The sequence below is a fragment of the Castor canadensis genome, chromosome 8 (assembly GCF_047511655.1).
Source record: "Castor canadensis chromosome 8, mCasCan1.hap1v2, whole genome shotgun sequence".
NCBI classification, from domain to species: Eukaryota; Metazoa; Chordata; class Mammalia; order Rodentia; family Castoridae; genus Castor; species Castor canadensis.
In genome coordinates, this window is record NC_133393.1 from 19,258,020 (window position 1) to 19,280,881 (window position 22,862).

The following is a 22,862-nucleotide window of genomic DNA, read 5'->3' on the forward strand; positions in this document are numbered from 1 at the left end:
GCAGAAGGGGAAAGGGTTCTACTGGAGTGGGGAGGTTCCTCTGATGGCCTCTAGGGGGCTCTGGTGCCCTGCGCGCAACTTCCTCTGCTGCCACATAGGGCTGGAGGGTGGGGGGAAGGTGCTCTGGGGAGCCCCGGAAAGCTTAGTGCAATCAGGGCGGTCCTCCAGCGCCCACTTCACAGGAAGACCTGAGGCCATTGCCTTACCATGAAAACAGCTGGACTAGAGGTGGACGTGTGGAGCACAGGCTAATTGAAAGAGAACCCAGAAGGCTTCAAAGAAACGTATGTGGAGCCAGGTGAGGTGGTGCACGCCTGTGATCCAAGTCCTCAGGAGGCGAAAGCAGGAGGATCCCAAGTTCAAGGCCAGCCTGAGCTACATAGTGAGAGCCCCCCGCTCCAAAAAAATCTGGAATTTCCTCCTGGGCTTCTCAACATCTGGTTTAGGCCCTCAGTTTCCACCTGCTCAGCTTGCCAGGCCTGTCACCTGCACTTCCCGCTGGTGTCCCTGCCCTACTTCTCTGTGTATACTGGGTCACCCCAAATTCTGCCTGCTTAGCCACCCCCAGGCCCAGGATGTTCAGTTCAGTCACTTCTTATCAAATCTCTTGCTGTAGTGTGGCACCTGTCCCAGCATCCTGGAGACCCTCATTCCCTGCCACCTGAACTAAGGGTGGCAGTAATGGCTGCAGCAGAAACTTTTTTAAAATGGTAGCTGCACTTACTGCTCTCCACATTGCAGTTGGTCTGAGCACTTCCCTTGCATGGGCCCCCGAGGCCCCATACCTTCCTGTGAGGTGGGTGCTGTCTTATCCCAGTTTACAGATGTGGAAACTGAGGCATGCAGAGGGTAAGTAACTTGTCCCAGGCCACACAGCGACTGAGGCAGAACCAGGAAAACGTCCCCTGCGTGTCCCTCTTCCCCTCACACTCAGCATCCTGGAGCCTGCTGTGTACTTGCTTCTCCCAGGTGGCTTAGAGGTCATCCGAGTTCCTTACTGGCCGCTGGGTGACATCCAGACATTTCCCCTGGCTTCTGGGCTCTCTTCCAGCCAGCCTACCTTACTCTTCTAACTGCGGTTCTACGGTCAAGCTGGACCCCAGGCCTGTGCCCCCCCATTGTCTCCTCCACCATCCATCTCTCCATACCCCAAGCTTCCATCCCTCAGCTGAGTCTGCCTTCAGTCCCTCCTGCTGTGGGAGCCTTTGCTGGGGCTCCTCCACGATGCCCTTCTGTCTTCGCAACCCTGCCCCTTCTGATGGCCATCTCAGTGTCCCTTGTCACTTACTCCCTCAAACATGGATCTTCTTGCCCCACTAGGGTCTTCCTACCCCACCCCATAAAGACGTTGAAGGGATGCACTTGTGTTTTCCATTAGGGTGGTACTCCTGTATGTACGCTCCATGGCCTGGGGATAGGAAACCTGGTTTCTAGTCCTGGCTCTACCCAGATTGCTGTGTGACCTTAGGCAAATCACTTGATATCTCTGTGCCTCCAATTCCTTATCCCCAGAAGTGACACCAAAAACTCCTTCAGATGTCTGGAGGTGTAACTCAAGTGGTAGAGTGTATGTCTAGCAAGCGCAAAGGCCTGAGTTCAAACCCTAATACCACACATACACACAAAGAGAGAAAGAGACCAGAGTTAAAGATGCAGCTGACTGCCCCTGTGGGAAGCACGACCAGCTGGAAAGGGGAAATGAGGGCTCCAGAAACCAACAGGTGGCAAAGCGAGTGTGAAAATTGCCTTGCTCGGTTTGGTGGGACATCAGGGAAAGATTGTGCCTAGACTTCCCACATTAAAAAAAAAAAAAATGCTGGGCGCAGCAGCTCACACTTTTTATCCCAGTTACCCAGGAGGTGGACATTGGGAGGATTGTAATTTGAGGCCACGCTGAGCAAAAAATTAGCAAGACTGTGACCCCATCTCAAGCAATAAAACTGGCACACAGGATCCCAGCTACGAGAGGCATAGATAGGTGGGAGGATCGCGTGAGAACCTATCTGAAAGACAACTAAAGCAAAAAGGGCTGGGGTACCTGTCTAGTAATGCACAAGGCCGCAAGTTCAAACCCCAGTACCATCAAAAAACCAAAAAGCTGGCAAGACTCAGATAGGACCATAAAGGCAGGAAGTGTGGTGTCCTGCAGGGGCAGGGGGCCCTTCTCACTTACCCCAGGGGCCCTCAGCCCTGGCACTGTGGATATTTAGGTTGAGGCTGGACCATTCCTTGTCAGACTGTCCTGGGCATTACAGGATATTTGTGTCACCCCCAACTGCCGCCCACTCCCCTGGTTGTGGCAACCAGAACTGTCTGCAGACACTGGTGGGGGAGGTTCTGCAAAGTCACCCCTGGTGGGGAGCACTGAGGTATCCTACCAAGTCTTTATTGTGAACCTACTGTGTGCCTAGCCCTGTCAGCAGGTCTGGTTTAGCTGAAGCTTACAGTGATTTACAGTTAGAGCTTTTTAGTGTCAGGGTAGGATCTGGTGGCGAGGTGCAAAGGCCCAGGACAGCCCTTGGGCTGGGTCCCCAAGAAGGAGCAGGGGAGGCCAGGCTCAGGGAAGAAGAAAGGGGTGAAGGGAGCAGCCCCAGCCAGCCCTCGGGACAGGCACAGGCAGAGCTGCTTTGTGACACGGAGTCTTCCTTGGCTGTGGAGGGCAGAGGGTGTGTTTGGGGGAGCACTGGGAAGGAAGGTTAAATAAACAGTCCTGGGGTGTTCAATCGTGGGTTGATCAGGGACCCTGGTTGTGTAACTGAATACCAGTCTCCCACAAAGCCTCCTAAATCCCTGCCCCACCCCTCACCCCTGCTCCTGTGCTCTTCACTCCTGGCTGGGGACTGGAAGCCCTAGAGGCCTGGCCCTTATCTGGTTTTTCCTACAGGTGATCAACCCAAAGAAGAAAATGAAGAAAAAGAAATACGTGAATTCCGGAACTGTGAGTGGCCACCCTTTCTCTGCAGCTGGGGTGACGTTCTGAACCCCAAGCGAGGCAGGTGCTGGGGAGCCTGTGTGTGTGCGTGCACACGTGCAGTGTGGGTCTGACCTGCGAGGCCCAGGGCTTCCTGCAGGAAGGAAGAGGAAAGGAGTCGGGTTTGTGGGGATTCCCCAGTGAGGTGCTTTACATGGGTTGTTTCCGAGAGGCAGGTATTAGCATCCACTGGTCACAAAGAAGAAACGAGGCAGGGATGTGACTCAGCCAAGGTCACACAGCTAGACAGTGGCAGGAAATGCTACAGAGCTAGCAGCCGCTGTGGCTACAAGGGCTGCCACTGCTTAACTGTGGCCACCTACAGGTGGTACACTGGTCTGGTGGCTTCTGGAAACTGGCCTTCAGGATACTCATGCATTTATTCAACAAATATTTCCTGAGTGCTAGAACAAATATGCATTTCTAGGTGTACACACACACACTCACATCTGTGTGTCAAAGGGCTGTGAGTGATATGAAAAAAGTATAAGGCAAAGGTTGAGGAATGGAGCAAGGATTGAGAATGTTGGGGAAAGGGACCCCGTCCCTAGAAAACAGCATGTGCCAAGGTCCTGAGGCAGATTGCAGCACATGGTGCATTTGTAGAGCAAGCTGGTGTCCTTGCAGGACAAACATCCCCTAGTTCATGCTCTGTGTCCTCTCCCCAGTCTAGAGGTCCATGGCCTTGTCAAGTAATGCAGCCAAGCTTAGCTATTTGAGTTGAGCAGCCTATCTGTGGGCCCAGGAAGTCATAGGGAGCATTAGAGGAACCTCGTCCTCCTCTAAGGCCCCACTTGTAAGATGGGCCTGGAAACCATCCCTTCCCTGCTTCCTGCATAGGGCGGCTATGACAGACACGTGGCAGATGAGGCTTCTAACCTGTAAAGTGCTGTGCTCTTTCAAAGGGGGCCGAGCACCACTTTGCTGCCTCTAGCTGCTTACCAAACCAGGGCTTGGAGCAACATCATGGTCTGTGGTGACAGTGTTTTGCAGTGGGGGTGCTGTGGGGTTAGGGCAGGACACTGTTTGCCTTATGGGACTTCCCATACATGGTGGAATGTTTGCACCCCTGGCCTCAGCTCCTAGCTACCAAGAGAGCCCTAACCATTACAAGAGCCCTAACCATTACGAGAGCCCCTCAAATTCTTCCACACATTCCTTATGCCCCTAGGGAACTCCTGGCTGTACAGCTATAAGCAGATTCAGCTGGGTGTGATAGCGCATCCCTGTCATCCCACTAGGTGAAGATTGGGTGGGTTGTCCAGAGCAGCCCAGCAAAAAGTTCGCAAGACCTGGACTCCACAGAAAAGCTGCACTCCTGTCATCAGTTACACGGGAAGTGTAAATAAATAGAAAGGTCTCAGTCCAGGAAGGCCTGAGCAGAAAGCAAGACCCTAATTTCAAAAATAACCTGGAGAAGTGGCTCAAGTGAAAGTCCTGAGTTTGGCAGGACTAGGGAGTACCACCAAAAAAAAAGATTCAGAACCCTCTGGTCTTGCCAGCTCTGTGACTCTAGAAATTAAGAAATTGTCTCAGAGAGGGGATGCAGTTTGTCCCAGGTCACACAGTGAGTGAGGGCTTTCCTTTGCTCCAGTATTTCCCAGCCTTCACCATAACAAAGTCACCCAGCCAGGGTTGGTGGCTCATGGCTGTGATCCCAGCCCTCAGGAAGCTTAGTGCAATCAGGGCAGTTCTCCAGCCCACTTCACAGGAAGATCCGAGGCTAAACCATTGCCTTACCATGAAAACAGCTGGATTAGAGGTGGACGTGTGGAGCACAGGCTAATTGAAAGAGAACCCAGAAGGCTTCAAAGAAACGTACGTGGAGCCCGGTGAGGTGGTGCACGCCTGTGATCCAAGTCCTCAGGAGGTGAAAGGTGATAGCAGGAGGATCCCAAGTTCAAGGCCAGCCTGGGCTACATAGTGAGACCATGTCTCAAAGAACAAAAACAAAAACCAACAACAACAAACCCACAAAGCAAAAATCATCCAGGGTGCTTGTGAAAATCCCCACACATGTGTCTGGTGCTTCTCACAGCTACCTTGTGCAGAGCCCCTGGGGATTCTGTCTGCACTGCTGCATGTCTGACCAGCGTGGATCACACTCTGAAAGCCCCTGCTGAATCCAGGTGGTTAGGCACGGTATGGAGGATGGGTGTGGCCATGCCTGACTGCAGATTAGTGTCATGGGAGGAAGTAAAGTAGGATCTCTGGAACTCTCCCGTGGTCCTACAAACCCTGACATAACTGCTGTGGGGGCCCTGCTTCCCCAGGGCATCTGGTGACAGTCAGCGTTGAAGTGCTGCCACGGTCCACTCCTGGTGAGTCTTAATTGCCACATTGGGAGGTGGCTGTATTGCTCCTCCAGTGCCAAACGCTTTGGTCACAATGGGTGGGGGAGTCTCTGGGGCTCAGCTCAGCACCCACAGACCCCCCCCCCCTCCACTTCATTCAGGCTTCTGACTCATCAACTTTTCCTGGCCTGGCCCACCAGTGAGCTGATAAAGGTGGTTGATCCGCCCCAGCTGGGGCTCCTCAGTTCCCAGAGGAGTCTCTTCTCCGGGGGTTCAAGCCCCTCTCCCTCCCTCCCAGACACCAGGCTTCCAATTGCTGGGAGCTGTCTTGGCAAAGCCAAGGCCAAGCTGCTAAAGAGTAGAAAGCAGAGGCTTCTGCTTAGGAGAGGGGTCCTGGGTGGCCAGCTGTCTCTGGGGACAGGACAGGCTGCTCATGAGGATCTCAGGTCTGAGAGAATGGAGCAGGACAGGTAAGGTTTGAGATGAACAAAGATCCCAGAGGCACGGATCAGAATTGGCAGTGATCGTGAAGTGTACTGTTGTCAACAGGTGGTTAGATTCTGCCTTCCATGTTCTACCCCAGGATCCCAGGCAGGAGAGCCAGTACCTTACACAGGACACGCTTGGCCTGAACCTCTGGGCTCCAGTGACAGGGGGAACTCTTGAGATGTAGTGTGACATTAGATGAAGAGTGCAGGCTCTGGAACTGGACACACTCAGGCTTAAGCCCCCCTCTGCCTCATCCTGGCCGTGTCCTTGGGGATGCTGTGTCACCTCTTGGAGCCTCAGTTTCCTTGACTGTAAAATGCAAATAATAACAGTTCGTCCCAGGGGTGTCAGGGGCACATGTGGAGTGCTCCAGACATGTCAGTGTGACATCCAGTCATAACTTTCCTGCTCCCTTCTGTTTCCAGGTCACCCTGCTTTCCTTTGCTGTGGAGTCGGAGTGTACCTTCCTAGACTACATCAAAGGAGGGTGAGAAGAAACATGGTTGCTTCTTTGATCTCAGAGAGAGGGAAGGGCCTCCCACACCGACATGACCAGCTCTGGCCTCTTCAAGGCCCTTGCCAAAGCCCGTGATTCTGCGCCCTGAGCAAACCCCATGTCAGCGCTAAGACCACTGGTCCCAGGCGCTGCCCACCTCTGAATCCTGAGCTGAGGAGGTGGCCTGGGTCCTGTCAGACCCCCTTGTGGAGCTGGGATCTGGTACGGGTGGTACGGGTTCTATGACAAAGAGTCCAGGCCTGGGCCCCAGGGGTCAGAGTCAGGAGACTCAGGCTCAGGGCTCCTCTTGGCCACAAATTTGCTGGGGTCCTTTGGATAAGTAAGTGCTGAGGCTCCTCCCAGCTCTTAGCTTCTGGTCCTTCCATCTGTTCTACCAGCAGCAGTGATTACCCTGCTCGCTAGGCACCCCAAGGTCACTGTTATTAGGGACCGGTAAGGGCTTGGGGATGGTTGCGTGTCAGCAATGGTAAACTCTGAATTTAAAAAGCAGAAAGAACCGCAGGGATGGTGTCCAGGCCACAGCAGGCACAAAGCCAGGAGGCTCCAGCCAACTGCTCATGCAAAGGGAGAGCCCGACTGCAAGGAGGGGGCCTCCTGGCACACTCCCTGCTAGGACAGGTGCCAGGACAGGGCGTGAGCAGCCAAGAGCCCACAGGTGCAGGCGGGTGATGACTGCACCTGCCTGGAAAGGAGACGGGCAGCGTCTGCCAAGGGTTCATCTTGGCCAACCAGGCACTTGGCTGCCTGGCTCTCCAGGGCAGAGGGGAAGCAGCCTGGGGAGCCACCCTCACCTTCCCGTGTCTCCCTCCCTGCTCCAGGGCAGGACATGGAGACCTGCAGGGCATGGTCTCAAGGTTGCAAGAGCTTCTACCCACCAAATGCACATACACCCTCCTCTGATCACCAGAGGCCTTCTCTGGTCCTTCTCTGAGGGGCCCCCCCTGCCTGCCCTGGCTCTCCTCCGCCACCAAAACTACTCCTATCCCTCCTATAATGAGACAGGCCTGATTTCCATAGCACCTGTCACTTCCAAACAATCCTCATCCTTCTTATCCTTCTCCTTTGCATAATGCCCCCAGTTTACAGAACACAGTGGGTGGGGCGAGGACCTTATCCTGCTGCACACCTGAGGGATGGGGACTGGGCTCTGGCTAGCACAGTGTGCTGCCTTTTGTTTCCCTTAATTAGTCTTCCTGGCCTGGGCTGCCTCCCTGCTTCCAGGTGAGGCTTGCTGGAGGCTGATGAGTCAAAGGACCAGGTCCTGTGAGGTTGCACTGAGGAGCCCTGAGAGGCCAGACTCCTGGCAAAGCTGGCACCCTTGGTACTGGGCAGATTAGAGCCCCTGAGACAGCCCGCTCTCTTAAACTCCCTGAAGACCCGGATGAGACAGCTGGTTGCATGCATGTCTAGACAGGAGGCTGATGGAGGCGTCGATCTGTCCTCTTTGGCCTCCCGCCCCTGCCCCCCAACCCAGGACTTGCGAGGAAGGGTACAGGTGTCCCCAAGGCAGAGGAGGAACAGAATGCTCAGCAGGAGCAGCTGCACAACAGGGACTCATTTTCCTGTAGAAGTACCTGCTTCTCAGTTGCTTCTTTCTCTCAGTGTTCGCAGGACCCAGAGTGGCAGAGAACTAGGGAAGGAGCAGGCCAGCCTCTGCTCTCACACTGTTTTTAGAAGAACCAGCCCGGTGGTGTCCCTCTGCAATAGTCCTGCAGGTCAGAGCCACTCTCGAAAAGGTGGCCCCGGGAGCAGGGCTCTTACCTTCTAAATGTCTCCCTTCCTTTACTAAAGACACTCTCTGAGCCGGGCATTGGTGACTCACACCTGTAATCCTAGCTACTCAGGAGACAGAGATCAGGAGGATTAAGATTCGAAGCCAGCCCAGGCAAATGGTTCGAGAGACCCTATCTTGAAAAAAACACATCACACACAAAAAAAGGGCTGTAGGAGTGGCTCAAGGTGTAGGCCCTGAGTTCAAACCCCAGTACCGAAAAAAACAAAACAAACAAAAAAACCCCTCTATATTCCACACTGGCAAATGACAAAAGGATGAATAGGGCGGGTCACCTGCTATAACGTTCGTCCCCAACCACAAGACTCAATACCTTGTGAAGCAGTAAGTAGATGAAAAGAAAATTAAGAGGTAACTTCACCAATGAATATATGAGTCTGGCCTGCGTTTCGGACTCAAGCAAACCAATTTAAAAACTTGATAAGACAACTGGGGACATTTGAACACTGTCCCCAAGAAAGAAAGTGTACATTTTGTTAGTGCTGATATTTCATCTGTGGGGGATGTGGGGCTGGGTGGGGAGGTGATCCCACTCATTCAGAGATCAAGGTTCAGCCCACAGGATGCTCTGCCCCCAGCCAGTAGAGAAGGGGGACGTCGGGGAGGGTATCTCTGGCCACTACCCCCCCCCCCCGAGCTCCAATCCTTCCCTTTCCCAGGAGACAAAGGTCCCAGAGCAGCAGCTCTTCTGTGATCAGGTGAAAAGGGAGCTGTGGTTTCTGATGGGGCCTTCTGCTGAATATAGGCTGGCCTCCTGTCACAGCCACCATAGCCCATCTCAGCTCCTGAGCAACTTCCAGGGGTGATCCCAGGCCCCCTCCTCAGAATCCTGCACTTTTGTTAAAGAGGCGGATGCCGGGGCCCCAGCCCAGACCAAGTGAATTGGCGCCTCTGGAGTGGGGCCTGAATCTTCCATTTTTACACAGACTCTCTGGTGAATCTGTATCATCGCAGTGCGAGAACCACAAGACTGGTTTTTGTTTGTTTGTTTTGTGGTACCGGGGCTTGAACTCAGAGCCTTGCGCTTTCTAGGCAGGCACTTGGGCACTCTACCATTTGAGCCATGCCCTTCGAGATTTATTTTTCAAATGGGGTCTTGCCCTTGTACCCAGGGCTGGCCTCATACCACCTTTCTACCTTCACCTCTCATGTAGCTGGGATTACACCCAGCCGAAGATTTGTTCTACCTGCATCTGGCACAGGTCCTAGAACAGCCAAGCCATTAGAGTGTCAGCTCTGAATCTGAATCCTCCAAACTCACTTTGATTATGCGAAATTTCAAACACGTGCAGAAGTAGATGGGAGGAATAAAGAATCCCAAGTACCCTTCACCCAGTTTCATGCTTGCAATCTCCAGTCCATTTTGCTGTGGTTATTTTGCAGATGGGGTCTCACAAACTATTTGTCCAGGCTGGCCTCGAACCTCAATCCTCCCAATTTCAGTCTCCCAAGTAGCTTGGATTACAGGCGTGAGCCACCACCGCTTGACTCTTTTTCAACTATTGGTTTCCCCAAGCACTTGAAGGGCCAAAACAGATTCCAGTGTCCCCAAGAGATGCCTAATGTCTGTTGACTTTCTTTTCCACATGTTGTAATGCTCAATCTGATTACATATTTGTGCCAAAGACCCAGTGAGACCCAGCCTCACCCAGCCCACTCACGTGGGCCCTGCTCTCTCCAGGTGACTCCGGCTGTCTCTCTCCCTCTTGTAGGACTCAGATCAACTTCACCGTGGCCATCGACTTCACAGCCTCCAATGGTGAGTGGAGGGCAGGAGGGCTTTTGAGAGCTGTAGTGGGTGCCTTGACTGTGAGCCAGGTCCCTCCTCACCAAAGAGAAAGGACCTGGGTCCAGAGGACCCAAGATACATCCATGATAGGAGAGGTCTCCCCAAGCCAGACCACCAAGCTACACACCTTTGCCCTTGGGGGACATCCATTGTCCCTGGGGGAATGGGAGAGTGTGTGGGAACCTCTGAGAACCAATGTTTGCTCAAGGATCGAATCCTACCTCTTCTGAGCAGTCTGGCCCACAGGCTGGAGAGGAGGACCGGAGCCAAGGCTAAGCTCTGTGGCCCTCAGGGAGGACAGGGACCCCAGTCCTTACTCTTGAACCTGGGTGGTCTAGCTTCCTTCTCACTTTTGATTTGTCTCCAGTGTCTGACTGTGCCTGAGTCACAAGGGACAGTTCCAAACTTTTCACTGTTAGAAACATCACAACATTTCCTGGGTTCTGGGCTCCTGCTGAGGGGCTCCATGCTCATCAGAAAACGCCCTCCTCCAGTGTGGCTGTCAGAAACCCTTCTATAGCTGCAGGGATAAGCAGCGCTAGGCTATCAGAACTGGGAGGGCCTTGGTAATAAGGACTGCATGACAGTTATGCTAATAACACCTGTTTAATCCTCACTGCAACCCTAGGAGGTGGGGATCAATTTCATCCCCATTCTACAGATGAGGAGACTGAGGCTGAGAGGTTAGGAATTTATCCAAGATCACACACTTGGGATAGAGGCAGCAGTGGTGCCTCTCAGTGATGAACAGATCAGTGAAAGTGGACTCTGGGCAGTGGTGACAAGGGCTATGGAGAAATCACAGCAGGAAGAGGGATGGGGAGAATGAAACAGGCTGTAACTTCCAGGAGTCTGTTTGGGGAAGCTCACACTGGGACAATGACCCTTGAGCAGAGACCTGAGGGGTGGAGGGAGCAGGCCATGTGGACATCTGGGAGAAGGATGCCGAGGAGAGGGAACAACCATTGCCAAGGCCGTGGGGTGGGATGAGGAGAGGCTGCTGAGGCTGGGGCTGAGGGATGGGGGATGCAGGGAGGTGGTGGGATGAGGAGAGGGGACTGGAAGCTGATCGGATCCCAGCGGTGTGGAGCACTGAGCTCTGAGTGAGGGCAGTCGGGAAGCTCGTGGGGGAGGGAGGCGGGCGCTGCACCTGTTCTGCAGGTGTTGCACCATGATTCCCTAAAGGACTGAATGTAGGGTAAGGGAAAAGGAGTCAAGGCCAAGTAAGGTTACAGTAACCTTGGCCACCCCGCTCCGTGCTGTGTACCTGGGGTCCAGGCTGGCAAGTGTCCCCATGTCCTCTGTCACAGGGAACCCCTCACAGTCCACATCTCTGCACTACATGAGCCCTTACCAGCTGAACGCCTATGCGCTGGCACTGACGGCCGTTGGTGAGATTATCCAGCACTACGACAGTGACAAGATGTTTCCTGCCCTGGGCTTTGGAGCCAAGCTGCCTCCGGACGGCAGGGTGTCCCACGAGTTCCCACTGGTAGGGGTCTGGAAAGAGAGGGCTGTGGGCTGACCAGGCTGGGGGGGACGGTGAGCAGCCTGGGGGCGGGGCAGGTTCCTGTCCTCTGGGCCTAAGGACTTTGGGGCACAGCCTCTGTGGTATCCAAGTCCCTAGAAACCTGCTCCCCACCTGCTCCCCGATGCCTCTCCGGCTGTCTCTGGCCTCCTTATTCCTGAGAAGACATGGAAATGGGGGAGGGAAACTGGGGCTGGCCTGTTCCCCAAGATCCCAGAGAAGATGTGGGGGTGAGGTACAAGTGTCTGCTGGTGATTCTAGGGGCTCCCCGAGTTGCTACTAAAGATGGAATGAGAGGGTTCCCCTGGATGACAGAACACGACACCATGGGGTCCTGGGCCTGTGAAGATGGAACTTCAGGTGGCCACCTCCCATGAGCTGAGGACTCTTGGTCCCAGCAAGCATCCCTTCCGTGTCTGTGAGTGGCAGGAGCCAGGATGGCAGCTGAGGCCCAGCAGTCGGTCATTTTAGGGCCTGGGATGGAGGTTCTGGGGAGAACCAGGCTCTTGAGCAGGCTGGATCTGGGGGCTCTCCCATGCCCAGAAAGGAGCCAGAGGGGCCCAGGCCACCGCCTCCCAACCTTGGCTCTGCTCACACAGTCCCCTCCCTGCCCAGAACGGTAACCAGGAGAACCCCTCATGCTGTGGCATCGATGGCATCCTGGAGGCCTACCACCGCAGCCTGCGCACGGTGCAGCTCTACGGCCCCACCAACTTCGCCCCGGTCGTCACCCATGTGGCCAGGTGAGTGCCACCCGGCCCCCATTCACACTCAGCAACACAGGGAGCCCTGGCCCTGCACAGACCCCTCCCCACTAGAGGGGTCAGGGTCCTTGTTGGGGGTCCACAGCCCAACTCAGCCTGTGCCTGTCTGCCCAGGAATGCCGCAGCCGTGCAGGACGGCTCCCAGTACTCCGTGCTTCTCATTATCACCGACGGGGTCATATCCGACATGGCACAGACCAAGGAGGCCATCGTCAACGTGAGCTGGGGTCTCTTCCTCTCCCTTGGGGAAGCTGAGGGAAAAATGGGGATGACTGGGGCATGGCTCTTCTCTCCTGCCTCCCTGGGACCCCCTACCTTCAATCAGCTCTTGGCTGGGGCTGTAGAGTCTGGTGGGACTTCAGAGAGGGGCAGGCAGGGAATGGGGGCGAAAGAGGCACTGGGCCATTGAGAGATCTGACCTCTTAGTCACATGGGGTGGTCCAGTCCCTCCAGAGGCCTGTGCCTCCCTCAATCACCTATCCCTAGGACTCTGCCTTAAACCCGGCCAGCTAGCCTGAACCCACAAGGCGGAGGCCCAGAGTCAGAGGGGACTCTGTTCACAGAGCAGACCTGTGTGACCCATTCTCCCCCTCCCTGCCTCTCTGACTTCCCATGCCTCTTCCTCTCCCTCCTTTTCTGTGTTTCCTGGCCTCTCATCCCTGGTCCTCCATTCCCCACCTCTCTTCTTTGGCCCCACCCTTCCTGAAAGAGCTCTCTTTCACCTTGCCCCGCCCCGTGCTGCCTCCCAGGCCGCCAAGCTGCCGATGTCCATCATCATCGTCGGAGTGGGCCAGGCGGAGTTTGACGGTGAGTCCTGCTGCCCCCTTCCGCCAGGCCCCTGGGAGTCCCCAAGAGTCACAGCACCTGCCTGGGCGTGTGTGACTGGCTGGTGAGCGTGCTGGCGTGATGTGAGTTTGTCTGCCCAGGGAGGGTGTGCCAGGGTGTGCCAGGCCCTCAGCCCAGGGCTGTGGGGAGGAGGCCCTGAGTCACTTCCTCTGACCTGGGGAGCCTGGGCAGAGTGGGGAGCAGGGGCTCTGGGTTGGACTTGGAGGTTTCCCTAGTTGGCTGTTTCTGTCTCGTGACCTCAGTTTCCTCATCTCTCTCTTGAGCTATGAATTAGCCTGGGATTGGAGGGCAGACCCTGGTGTCCTCAATTAACCATCCCTCCATGTCACTCCTCCCCACCACAGCCATGGTAGAGCTGGACGGTGATGACGTACGGATCTCCTCCCGGGGGAAACTGGCTGAGCGGGACATCGTTCAGGTGAAGCCCAGACCCCCTCTCAGCCCCTTTTGCAGGCTTCCTAGGGAGGGTTCCAGGATGGAGGCAAAGGAACCAGTCTTCTGGCCACACTTCTGTCTGGGTGAACCCCTCACTGCTATGTTTGGTGTCCCTGGGCTCTGAGTTTGCACACTGTGTGGTTCTCTGCCCTCCCAGTGAGGTGGAGGCCCCTTCCAAGTGGAGATGGTGTCTTTAGTGTCACCATAGCCTCTGCAAGAATGATCATCACTTGGCTTGGCCAATCACTGTCCACATCTCCATGTAGGGTACAAGGGCCATGAGCAGAAAAGGTCTCTGTCCTCAGAGACAAGATCTCTCAGTCAAGCTAGGAATGCACGCACGCACGCGCACACACGCACACGCACACACACGCACACGCACACACACACCACACCTCATAAACACATCCCTCTTGGAATCGTGCAGACTGAGCCCCTAGTGCTTAGGGGATGAAGGATAAACAAATGACCATTCTCCACACCTACCCCTTGGTTTAAACATTGGAGAGGGTGTGGAGAGCCAGGTTAGGGGCTGGAACCCAGAGCAAGGGCACCTTGGCAGGAGGTTACCCTCAAGTGCAAAGGCCCCGGTGGCACTGGTGGCCAGGCTCCCCTGGGAGGAAGCTGGAAAGGCCTGGCTTTAGGTGTGGGCAGGATTACCCCCAAAGATAAGAGAAGGGGGCCCAGGAGCCAGGCCTGTGCTGGCGAGGTGGGAGGAGGCCGCCCAAGTCCAGGGCTTCCTTCCACCTTTTCCCTGTACCCCGAGCACCTGTGCCCAGTGCCGGAGCTCCTGATGAAGGAATCCCGTTCCATGTTAGGTCCGGCATGGAGTAGGTGCAGTAATGAGTATCTGCCAAGTAAATCAGAGAGCTATGACCTTGACACTCCTCGGGAATTGAGGAGAGCAGAGGAGCGCAGTGTGCAGTCTGGGAGGGGGGTAAAGTCTGGAGATTTGAGGGGCCCGGGGGCCCAGCAGGAGGCACCACCTGACCCCCACCTTCCCTCCTGCCAGTTTGTGCCCTTCCGGGACTATGTGGACCGCACAGGCAACCACGTGCTCAGCATGGCCCGCCTGGCCCGAGATGTGCTGGCCGAGATCCCAGAACAGCTGGTGTCCTACATGAAGGCCCAGGGCATCCGCCCGCGACCCCCTCCCGCAGCGCCAGTGCACTCACCCCCGAAGTCCCCGGCCCGCACGCCCCCCGCCTCCCCGCTGCACACACACATCTGAGACTGGCTGGGCTGGCAGGTGGCCGGGGCCAGAAAGGTGGGCAGAGTCCCCAGACTCCCTGCAGTTGGCCCTGTCTGCCTTCAGACACAGGCAGACAGCTGGCAGGGGCTTCTGGTGGCTGCTCCCCAATTTCCTGCCCAAACCCAGGGAACTGGGGGTGCAGGTGACAGAGGTTGTGGGCCTGGAAGAAATAGCTCAAGCTATTTTCTTCCCCTGATTCTTGGCTCCAGCAGGTTCAGTGGGGATGAGGTTCCCCCAGAGGCAATCCCAGCTGCTCACCTAGCCCTAGAGGCCTTGGCCTCTCTCCAGCCCTCTCTCCTCCCATCCTCCTATGGCAGTCACTCCTGTCCCCTGTGCCCACCTCAGCTACCCCCTGCCCTATTTCCAGTGACCCACCCCCAGGAGGCTGCTGGGTTTGCAAGGACGCCTGAACGTGGGCCCCACCCAGGGACACCATATGCAGTGGGAGCCCTGCACCGCCCCCCTGCCCCCGGGGAGGACTGTGATGGACCCCTGGTCAAGGGTTGGACCGGAGGGGGCGCTTGTAAGCAGAAGCCTTTGGGTCCCAGTGTGAGTCTTTGTAGACACAGATCCCTGGTGCGGGTCCACAGGCTCTGCCACAGGTGACGCCTGGTTCCAGGCATCATCTGCTCCCACCAGAGGCTGCCCAGGGCTCCTGGTGCCAACTGCACTGCTGCCCACCCAGACACCTGGGCATGGGGCAGCCTGGCACCTCCACACTGCATCTGCTCTTTGCCCTTCCGGGGCATGGGGACAGGAGACAGGGATCCTGGGTCCCAGTCCTGCCTCTGCCCTTGCAAACTGTGGGGGCCCAAGCAAGACCTCTGCCTTGTGGGCCTCAGTTTCCACAGCACTGCGATGAGAGGGTTGATCAGAGAGCCCAAGTTTTCCTTCAGCTGTGACATCCCACCGGCTCACTCGTCCCATGCCCAGCCTCTGCCTCCCACCCCTCACCAGTGCCACTCTTACCCCAGGCCGTCTTGGCTCTGGGGTCACCCTGTTCCATCCTTTTACCCCCAAATACATCCAGGCCCTTCAGCCTTGGGCTCTGGTATCTGAACCCGAGCTCCTGCCTCTGCCATGGAAAAGGCAGGAAAGGGGTTGTCGTCCTGGCCACACAGCCGCCAGCCTTTGTCCTCGCAGGGAGCAGGTCCTGCATGCTGTCTGTCCTGCCGCATGGGGCTCCTCTGCCCATGGCCCTCCTGACCCTGTCCGCCTCCCTCCCCGTCATGCATGGTGGTGGTGGTGTTTTACTGTCTGGTCCTGTGCCTGTCTCTGAGACAGTCTCTGTGGAATTTGCCTTAAACTGAAGTAAATTTGGTTCTTTTAGTAAACAACCCTGTTTTCCTTTCTTCTACGAAAAATCGCACAGATGTTGCTAGTCATGGGACCCAGGTTCTTACCTCTCTGTCCAGGATTCTCTGCTAGATACAGGGATTTGGGGGGAGCGGGGTTCAGCAGTGCACAAAACACAGGCCTGTCTCCAGGAGCTTCCAGAAAACACAAGTAAGACAGGGCGAGACATGGTAAGCACATAAACTTAATAGCACAGTGTCAGGTGGTGATAAGAGTTTTCGAGACAAATGAGAAAGAAGGGTAAGTCAGGCACTGGTGTCTCACACCTGTAATCCTAGCTACTCAGAAGACAGCGATCAGGAGGATCACGGTTCAAAGCCAGCCTGGGCAAAAAGTTCAGGAGACCCTATCTCAAAAAAACCCATCACAAAAAAGGGCTGGAGGAGTGAGTTAAGGTGTAGGCCCTGAGTTCAAGCCCCAGTACTGCAAAAATAAGGGGTTGGGGAGAAGAGGGTAGACATGATGGAGTGGGAGTGGCATTTAGATGAGGAGGTCAGGAGGTGAGCCCCAAGAAAATGAGGCAGGGAGCCGTGCTGCTCTCTGGGGGAAGAGGACTCCAAGGAAAGGGAATAGCAAATGCAAAGGCCCTGAGGTCGGAGCTTGGTGTGTTTGAAGGACCTGTGTGGTGGGAGCTGAGTTATGGGTGACAGTAGATGGGGTCAAGGAGAGGAGACCAGAATGCATAGGCCTTGTACTCAGATGAAACAGGGATCCCCTGGGGAGGTGAGAGAAGTGGGCATGTGACCACAGTCTCTGCAGTGTACAGATCACCGTGTCTCATTTGGTTACTCATGTACCCATTTTCAACCAGCATGTACTGAGCATTAGTGCCAGGCCCTGCTCAGGTGTCACCCTCAGTGTTGTACCTCAGGACTCCCCCTGCTCAGGGGCAGTGAGGAAAGAAATCTGGCAGCCTTGGGGCTCAGTGCTGGACCAGCAGGAGGGGCCAGAGTCTGCAGGTGCCCAAGAGGGGTTTCTGGCCCAACGCTGGTGAGTGGCAGGCCATGAGCTGGTATCTTGTTACTCCCTTCCGTGCAATGGGCCAACACTTCTGTGCAGGAACGTGAGCCGAGTGACAAGTAGATACATGTTCACGTGACGTGGGTGACGACCTGCTGCACCTTAGGTGCACAGTAAATGCCATCTTCCCCTGGTCCCCCTTCTCACATGGGTCAGGACCACAGGGAAGGGGACTTCTCCCTTCCCTCGGGCAAGTGTGCACTGAAATCAACCCTCAGGGCAACAATTCTGAGCCTGCCCAGCGGGGAGGCCTCTCTTGCTAATTAGACCAGAGCCTGGGACCTTGTTTACTTCTGATGACTTCCCAGAGTTGATTCACAGCTGTCCCTATAATTAGATGCCCTGTGACCGCTATTACTCTTTGAGTGGGAGCAGGGTGGGGTCCCCGCCTGGGAGAAGGGAGGTTCCCATAACCAGCCACACATTTTCCACCACCTTGGGCGCCGTGGGAAAATGTGGAGATGACATCTGTCCAGGGGGTGTTAAGGCACAGAGCCACCACTCTGGGACAGGATGCCAGGAGTGTCTTTGTTGGGTCACACAGTGTTGCTTCACCCCTGGATTCTTGCCCAAGGTATGTTCCACAGGACATAGGTTCCCTGGCATGGAGTTTGGGGACCTGCTTGTTCTGAGACTCTCTCAGGACATTCAGGACTCTGACAAGTCCTGCAGTGAAGAGACTGGTTTGATTCATCCCAGTATTTCCCACGTTTTTGGCCGCAGAGCCAGTACGTGTGTGTACTCACGTATCTTCAGCTGGTAATGAACCCCGTGACCAAGCAAAACCTGCTGTCTTGGTGACTTCGGTGAGAGATTCACCCTGGTTCCCAGGCTGACATAGAAGCCTGAGGCCTGCTCTTGGGAGGCCACAGGGAGGTGACAGAGGAGGGAGCTACTCAGAGGAGATAGGGTCAGAGAGATGGAGACCCTGAGTTGGGCTGTTGGGAGGAAAACCACACGGAAGAAAGGGCAGCATGGAACTCACAAGCCCAGACTCACGCTCTGTGGAGTTTTATTTATGGCCTTTTATGGGGCTGAGGGCGTGTGGGACAGAGCTGGTGGGACAGACTAGTGGCAGAAGGGCTCTTGTGGACAGCAGCTGCCAGCCCCTCTCCCCACTCAATCCTCTTGACCTCGGGGGCTGAAGACACCAGGCTGTTGGTCCTTCTCTGCCTTTGGAGCTCCTCTGCCCAGCACCCAGGCCCTCACCAAGCGCAGCCACTCTGCCTCTGCCAAGCACTTTCTGCCTCTTTAGAGGTTCATCTCTGTGACTACCTTGTGAAGAAGGGACTGTCATCATCCCATTTTTCAGATGAGAAAACTGAGGCACGGGACCGCTAAGGACCTAGAACTACAACTAGAAAATCACGGAGAGCCCCAGGGTGGAATGGAGACCTGGTTATATAGAGACACACGCTCTGGCTCCAGTTTTGCTGGCCGCTGCCCATTGTGGAAAAACAGGGGGGGCTCTAATTTGTTAAGGCTACTCCCACCACCCTGGAATCCCAGCCCTCCCATCAGCATATCCTTCAGGTGCCTGCCACCCCCGCCAGGCCTCCTGGGACACAGTCATGGCCAGGCCAGACACTGTCCACTGCCACAGCACCCCTACCCACCTGCTCCACTGGGACGCCTGGCTGCCGTGGGCTTGCAGACAAGGGCCCTGAGTCCTGCCCGCAAGGAGCGGGAGAGGTAGAAGCAGAGAACAGGGCTGAGGGCACAGTTAGAGTAAAGCCAGGATAGTGCGCAGGCTGGAGGCCACAAAAGCCACCAGCATGGCAGGCAGGCAGCCCACACCTGCCACATAGCCCAGCACAGAGCAGGGTCCCCACATCAGCACGAAGATCACCAGCACCACCAGGATGAGCACTGCATGCTCCCGGTGCTCCCGGATGCTCTCGCCCAGGGGACCTCGGGGCTGTGTCCACAGGCACACAGACTCCCCCGCTTAATCCTGCATCACTTCCCCTGTGACATGCATGTGGCCAAAAGAGCAGCCCAGGCCCAGGGCACCACGCAGGAAAGCCAGGGCCCCCAGGAGGTCTGAGCAGGGCTGAGCAGCAAGAGGCAGGCCAGGACCTCAGGGGACCCTGCCTCCTGCTCTCTGGCCACCACCCTCTGGAACAGCCAGTTGGGCAGTGATGCAGTGAGGCCCAGGCCCCATCTGGCCCCGCACAGCAGCAGGCGGGTGCCCTGGCTGGCTGGGAGGCCACATGAGGCTAGGCCATGGCCACGAGGCGCAGACCAGCCATAGCCACCATACTGTAGAAGGTGCAGAACATGGGGGCTGTGTTCGCGGCCTGGCTGATGGTGCAGATGGCAGGGCCCAGCCACCAGCTCTGCCGCAGGAAACTCAGCGGCAGCACGGGCACCACACAGGCCGGACAGTGTGATGTTCACCGTGTGGTGGAACCCGGCCCACCACCAGCAGCAGGAGCGCGTTGGCCGGCAGCTCCACCAGCAGGATGAGGCTGCAGACCCTGGTAAAGGTGACTCGGAGCAGCCACTCAGCTGTGGCCGGCAGCCCGGCCGGGGACGTGGCATTGGGCTCCATGCTCCTGTTTGGGACACGGGACAGTACAGAAGCCAGCTAGACCACTGCCCAGTTCCTGGAGAGTCTCCTCCTCTCACAGACCCCTGCCCACTGTGGCTCCGGCGTGCACCTGGTGTGGCTCCCTTATGAGCCCCTGACCAGATGGGCTCCATCAGTACCCTGGGTTCAAATCCTGACTCTGGCACCTGCACACCATGTTTATTGCGGCACTATTCACAATAGCCAAGTTATGGAAACAGCCAAGATGCCCCAGCACTGACGAATGGATTAAGAAAATGTGGTATCTATACACAATGGAATTTTATGCAGCCATGAAGAAGAACGAAATGTTATCATTTGCTGGTAAATGGATGGAATTGGAGAACATCATTCTGAGTGAGGTTAGCCTGGCTCAAAAAACCAAAAATCGTATGTTCTCCCTCATATGTGGACATTAGATCAAGGGCAAACACAATAAGGTGATTGGACTTTGATCACAAGATAAAAGCGAGAGCACACAAGGGAGGGGTGAAGATAGGTAAGACACCTAAAAAATTAGTTAGCATTTGTTGCCCTTAACGCAGAGAAACTAAAGCAGATACCTTAAAAGCAACTGAGGCCAATAGGAAAAGGGGACCAGGAACTAGAGAAAAGGTGAGATCAAAAAGAATTAACCTAGAAGGTAACACACACGCACCGGAAATTAATGTGAGTGAACTCCCTGTATAGCTATCCTTATCTCAACCAGCAAAAACCCTTGTTCTTTCCTATTATTGCTTATATTCTCTCTTCAACAAAATTAGAGATAAGGGCAAAATAGTTTCTGCCGGGTATCGAGGGGGTGGGGGGGAGAGGGAGGGGGCGGAGTGGGTGGTGAGGGAGGGGGTGGGGGCAGGGGGGAGAAATGACCCAAGCGTTGTATGCACATATGAATAATAAAACAATAAATTTAAAAAAAATCAATAAGGAAAAAAAACAAATCCTTGGGGTACTTACTCAATGTTCCTCCACCTCGGTTTCCTCAACTATAAGAAAAGAGGAAATAAGACAGATGTCAACAGCATCTGTCACCCAGGACTGAAGTTCAGGCTCAGGTCATTTTCATTCTGTTTTCTCTTTTTTTAAAATTAAAAAAAAAAATGTGTGGGTGGCACTGGGCTTTGAACTCAGGGCCTCACACTTGCTAGACAGGTGCTCTACCACTTGAGCCACACCCAGCCCTTTTGCTCTCGTTTATCTGTCAGATAGGGCCTTTCGCCTTGGCCCAGGGCCAGTCTTAAACCTCAATCCTCTGACTTAGGTGGCTCCCTCAGAGCTGGAATGACAGGCACCACCATGCCCAGCCACTGGTTAAGATGGGGTCTCAATAACTTTTTACCAGAGCTGACCATGAACCATGATCCTCCCAATCTCTACCTCCCAAGTGGTTGGAATTACAGGTGTGAGTCACTACACCCAGCCCAGACCTAGGTCCAGCCCAGACTTAGGTCCAGTGCCAGGGAACAGTGGTGGTCTGCTGGCCCTGATGCCCCCTTCTCTGCAACCCTCAGTAAGTTCTGAAGCCAGCACCCCCCGCTGCCCCGATCCCACACTGGTTCCAGGAACTGCAGAAGGAAATGAGTGGCCAACCCAAGCATCCCAACTGCCCACAGCCAGGCCACCCTCCTGACATTTGTCATTGCTTTGTCTTTTCATCTTGTGTTCCTGCCCAGAGCCCACAGCAGTGGGCTATACCTGCAGGTGGGGTGCATGCGTGCACGTGTGTGAAAGGCTCAGGGACGGGTCCCTGTGCACACCCACATCTTCCTGTGGGAAGCTCCCAGCTCCGGTGTTTCCTGACTGTGGCCGCGGGCAGATTCCCCAGCTTAACTCTGCATCACTTCCCCTGTGACACACACCAGGCCCAACCTCATGTGGATGCCACACGGTGCTCAGAACAGCACCTGGCACGCACGGGCACTGAGAAAATGATGGCTGTTGTTCTGATCCCAACCCTAACAGCCCAGTCCAGCTCCATTCTATCCCTGTCCCCACTCCCACGCCACACCCTGTGCTAGCAGCCTGGTCCCGCCTCATGCCTCATTTTCACAGCCTCAAGTCACCTGTGGCCAGAGTCGCCTTGACCGACACACCCTAAGAACCCACAGTTCACGCAGGTGTCTACCTTGAGTCCCTCCTGCTGCTGTCCTCACCCACCTTGTGCTGCTCGGAGGTCTCTGGATCCTCTTGCTGCCTTGTGAGTCCTTGACCCTGAGAAGGGCTGGTGGCCGCTGCACAGCCATGCACTGTACAGAGGCAGGTCCTGCTACACAAAGCCAAGGGACAGTCCTGTGCAGGTGTGCGGTCCCTCCCAGTGCCACACCTCTGGGGAAGCTGCCACCGGGGAGGGTGGAGGATCTCCCAGAGGACATGGCTCTGCCTGCTCTCCCGGCTCCCCCAGGAGTCACACCCTCCTTCCTGCCTCACTAAATCCCTGATCCACAGCACAGAGGTGTCAGGCGTGGACCGCAGAGGGCTGTTAGCAACAGTGAGACCTGTCGCACCCTGTCCACAATCCTCAGCCTGGGGCTGCTCAGGGCAGGGAGGGCCAGGTAGGGAGCAGAGGTGGGGGGAGAGGGGTCAGGCCTTCCCTGTGAGGTCCGGAGCAGAATACGGTCCCTCAGGACATCCAGTCCCATCTCCGGTGGCTTCTGATGCTGGAGCCTTTCCCACCACCCTCACCCGTGTCACTTGGCACCCAGTGTGCCTCTTCTGACAGCGCTCCCTGCCCTGCTAGAGTGGAGAAAAGGGTGAGGGCCCGGGAGCCAAACTCTGATTAAGCGGATGGGAACAAGACTGTTCTCTGTCACCAGCTCCCGGTCTTTCTCTTTCTCCTCCCTGTCCCTCTCCCTTACTGTCTCTCCATGAGCTGGGGTTTCCTCTGACTCAGCCAGGGAACTCCCCAGAACCCCAATGATTACAAAGCACCAAGCTCAGTACCCAGCACCAAGCTCAGTACCCAGCACCCGCACATCGAGGGTCTCTCAGAGCCTGAACAGGCTCCTCCCCAGCCCCGTGCATCACCTGAGGTGAACCTCAGACACAGGGCTGCACCTGGGGACACTGAGGCACTGGGGCAGGGAGCAGGACTCGAAACGTGACACCTTAGAGGTGGATCAGGAGGAAGGGAAGAAGGAGGGCGTCGGGGTTATCAGGCCGGCAGAACACCACTGTCCCAGAATCTGATCTGCTCAGGGGAGACCCTGGTGTGCAAAGGGAGACGGAGACCTTCATGTG

General features: G+C 55.7%; 1 protein-coding gene and 1 pseudogene across 4 annotated transcripts in view; one reads left to right on the top strand and one right to left on the bottom strand.

The window, feature by feature from the left end:
* Positions 1 to 16,008, top strand: part of Cpne5 (copine 5) — an 83,052-nt gene extending 67,044 nt beyond the window's left edge. For 3 of the 4 annotated variants that reach the window (XM_074082318.1, XM_074082319.1, XM_020179572.2), the window contains 9 exons: positions 2,885 to 2,938; positions 6,180 to 6,241; positions 9,776 to 9,822; positions 11,163 to 11,344; positions 11,996 to 12,123; positions 12,259 to 12,361; positions 12,894 to 12,951; positions 13,335 to 13,408; positions 14,438 to 16,008. In XM_074082318.1, coding sequence (XP_073938419.1) covers positions 2,885 to 2,938; positions 6,180 to 6,241; positions 9,776 to 9,822; positions 11,163 to 11,344; positions 11,996 to 12,123; positions 12,259 to 12,361; positions 12,894 to 12,951; positions 13,335 to 13,408; positions 14,438 to 14,656 — 927 coding nt within the window. In that variant the 3' untranslated portion in view covers positions 14,657 to 16,008. Of the gene's footprint in view, positions 1 to 2,884; positions 2,939 to 4,139; positions 5,101 to 5,244; positions 5,293 to 6,179; positions 6,242 to 9,775; positions 9,823 to 11,162; positions 11,345 to 11,995; positions 12,124 to 12,258; positions 12,362 to 12,893; positions 12,952 to 13,334; positions 13,409 to 14,437 lie in introns of those variants that run through there. The other variant, XM_074082320.1, reaches the window with a different exon arrangement.
* A 2,768-nt stretch (positions 16,009 to 18,776) lies between these two features.
* Positions 18,777 to 22,264, bottom strand: LOC109696510 (uncharacterized; annotated as a pseudogene).
* Positions 22,265 to 22,862: the final 598 nt, after the last annotated feature.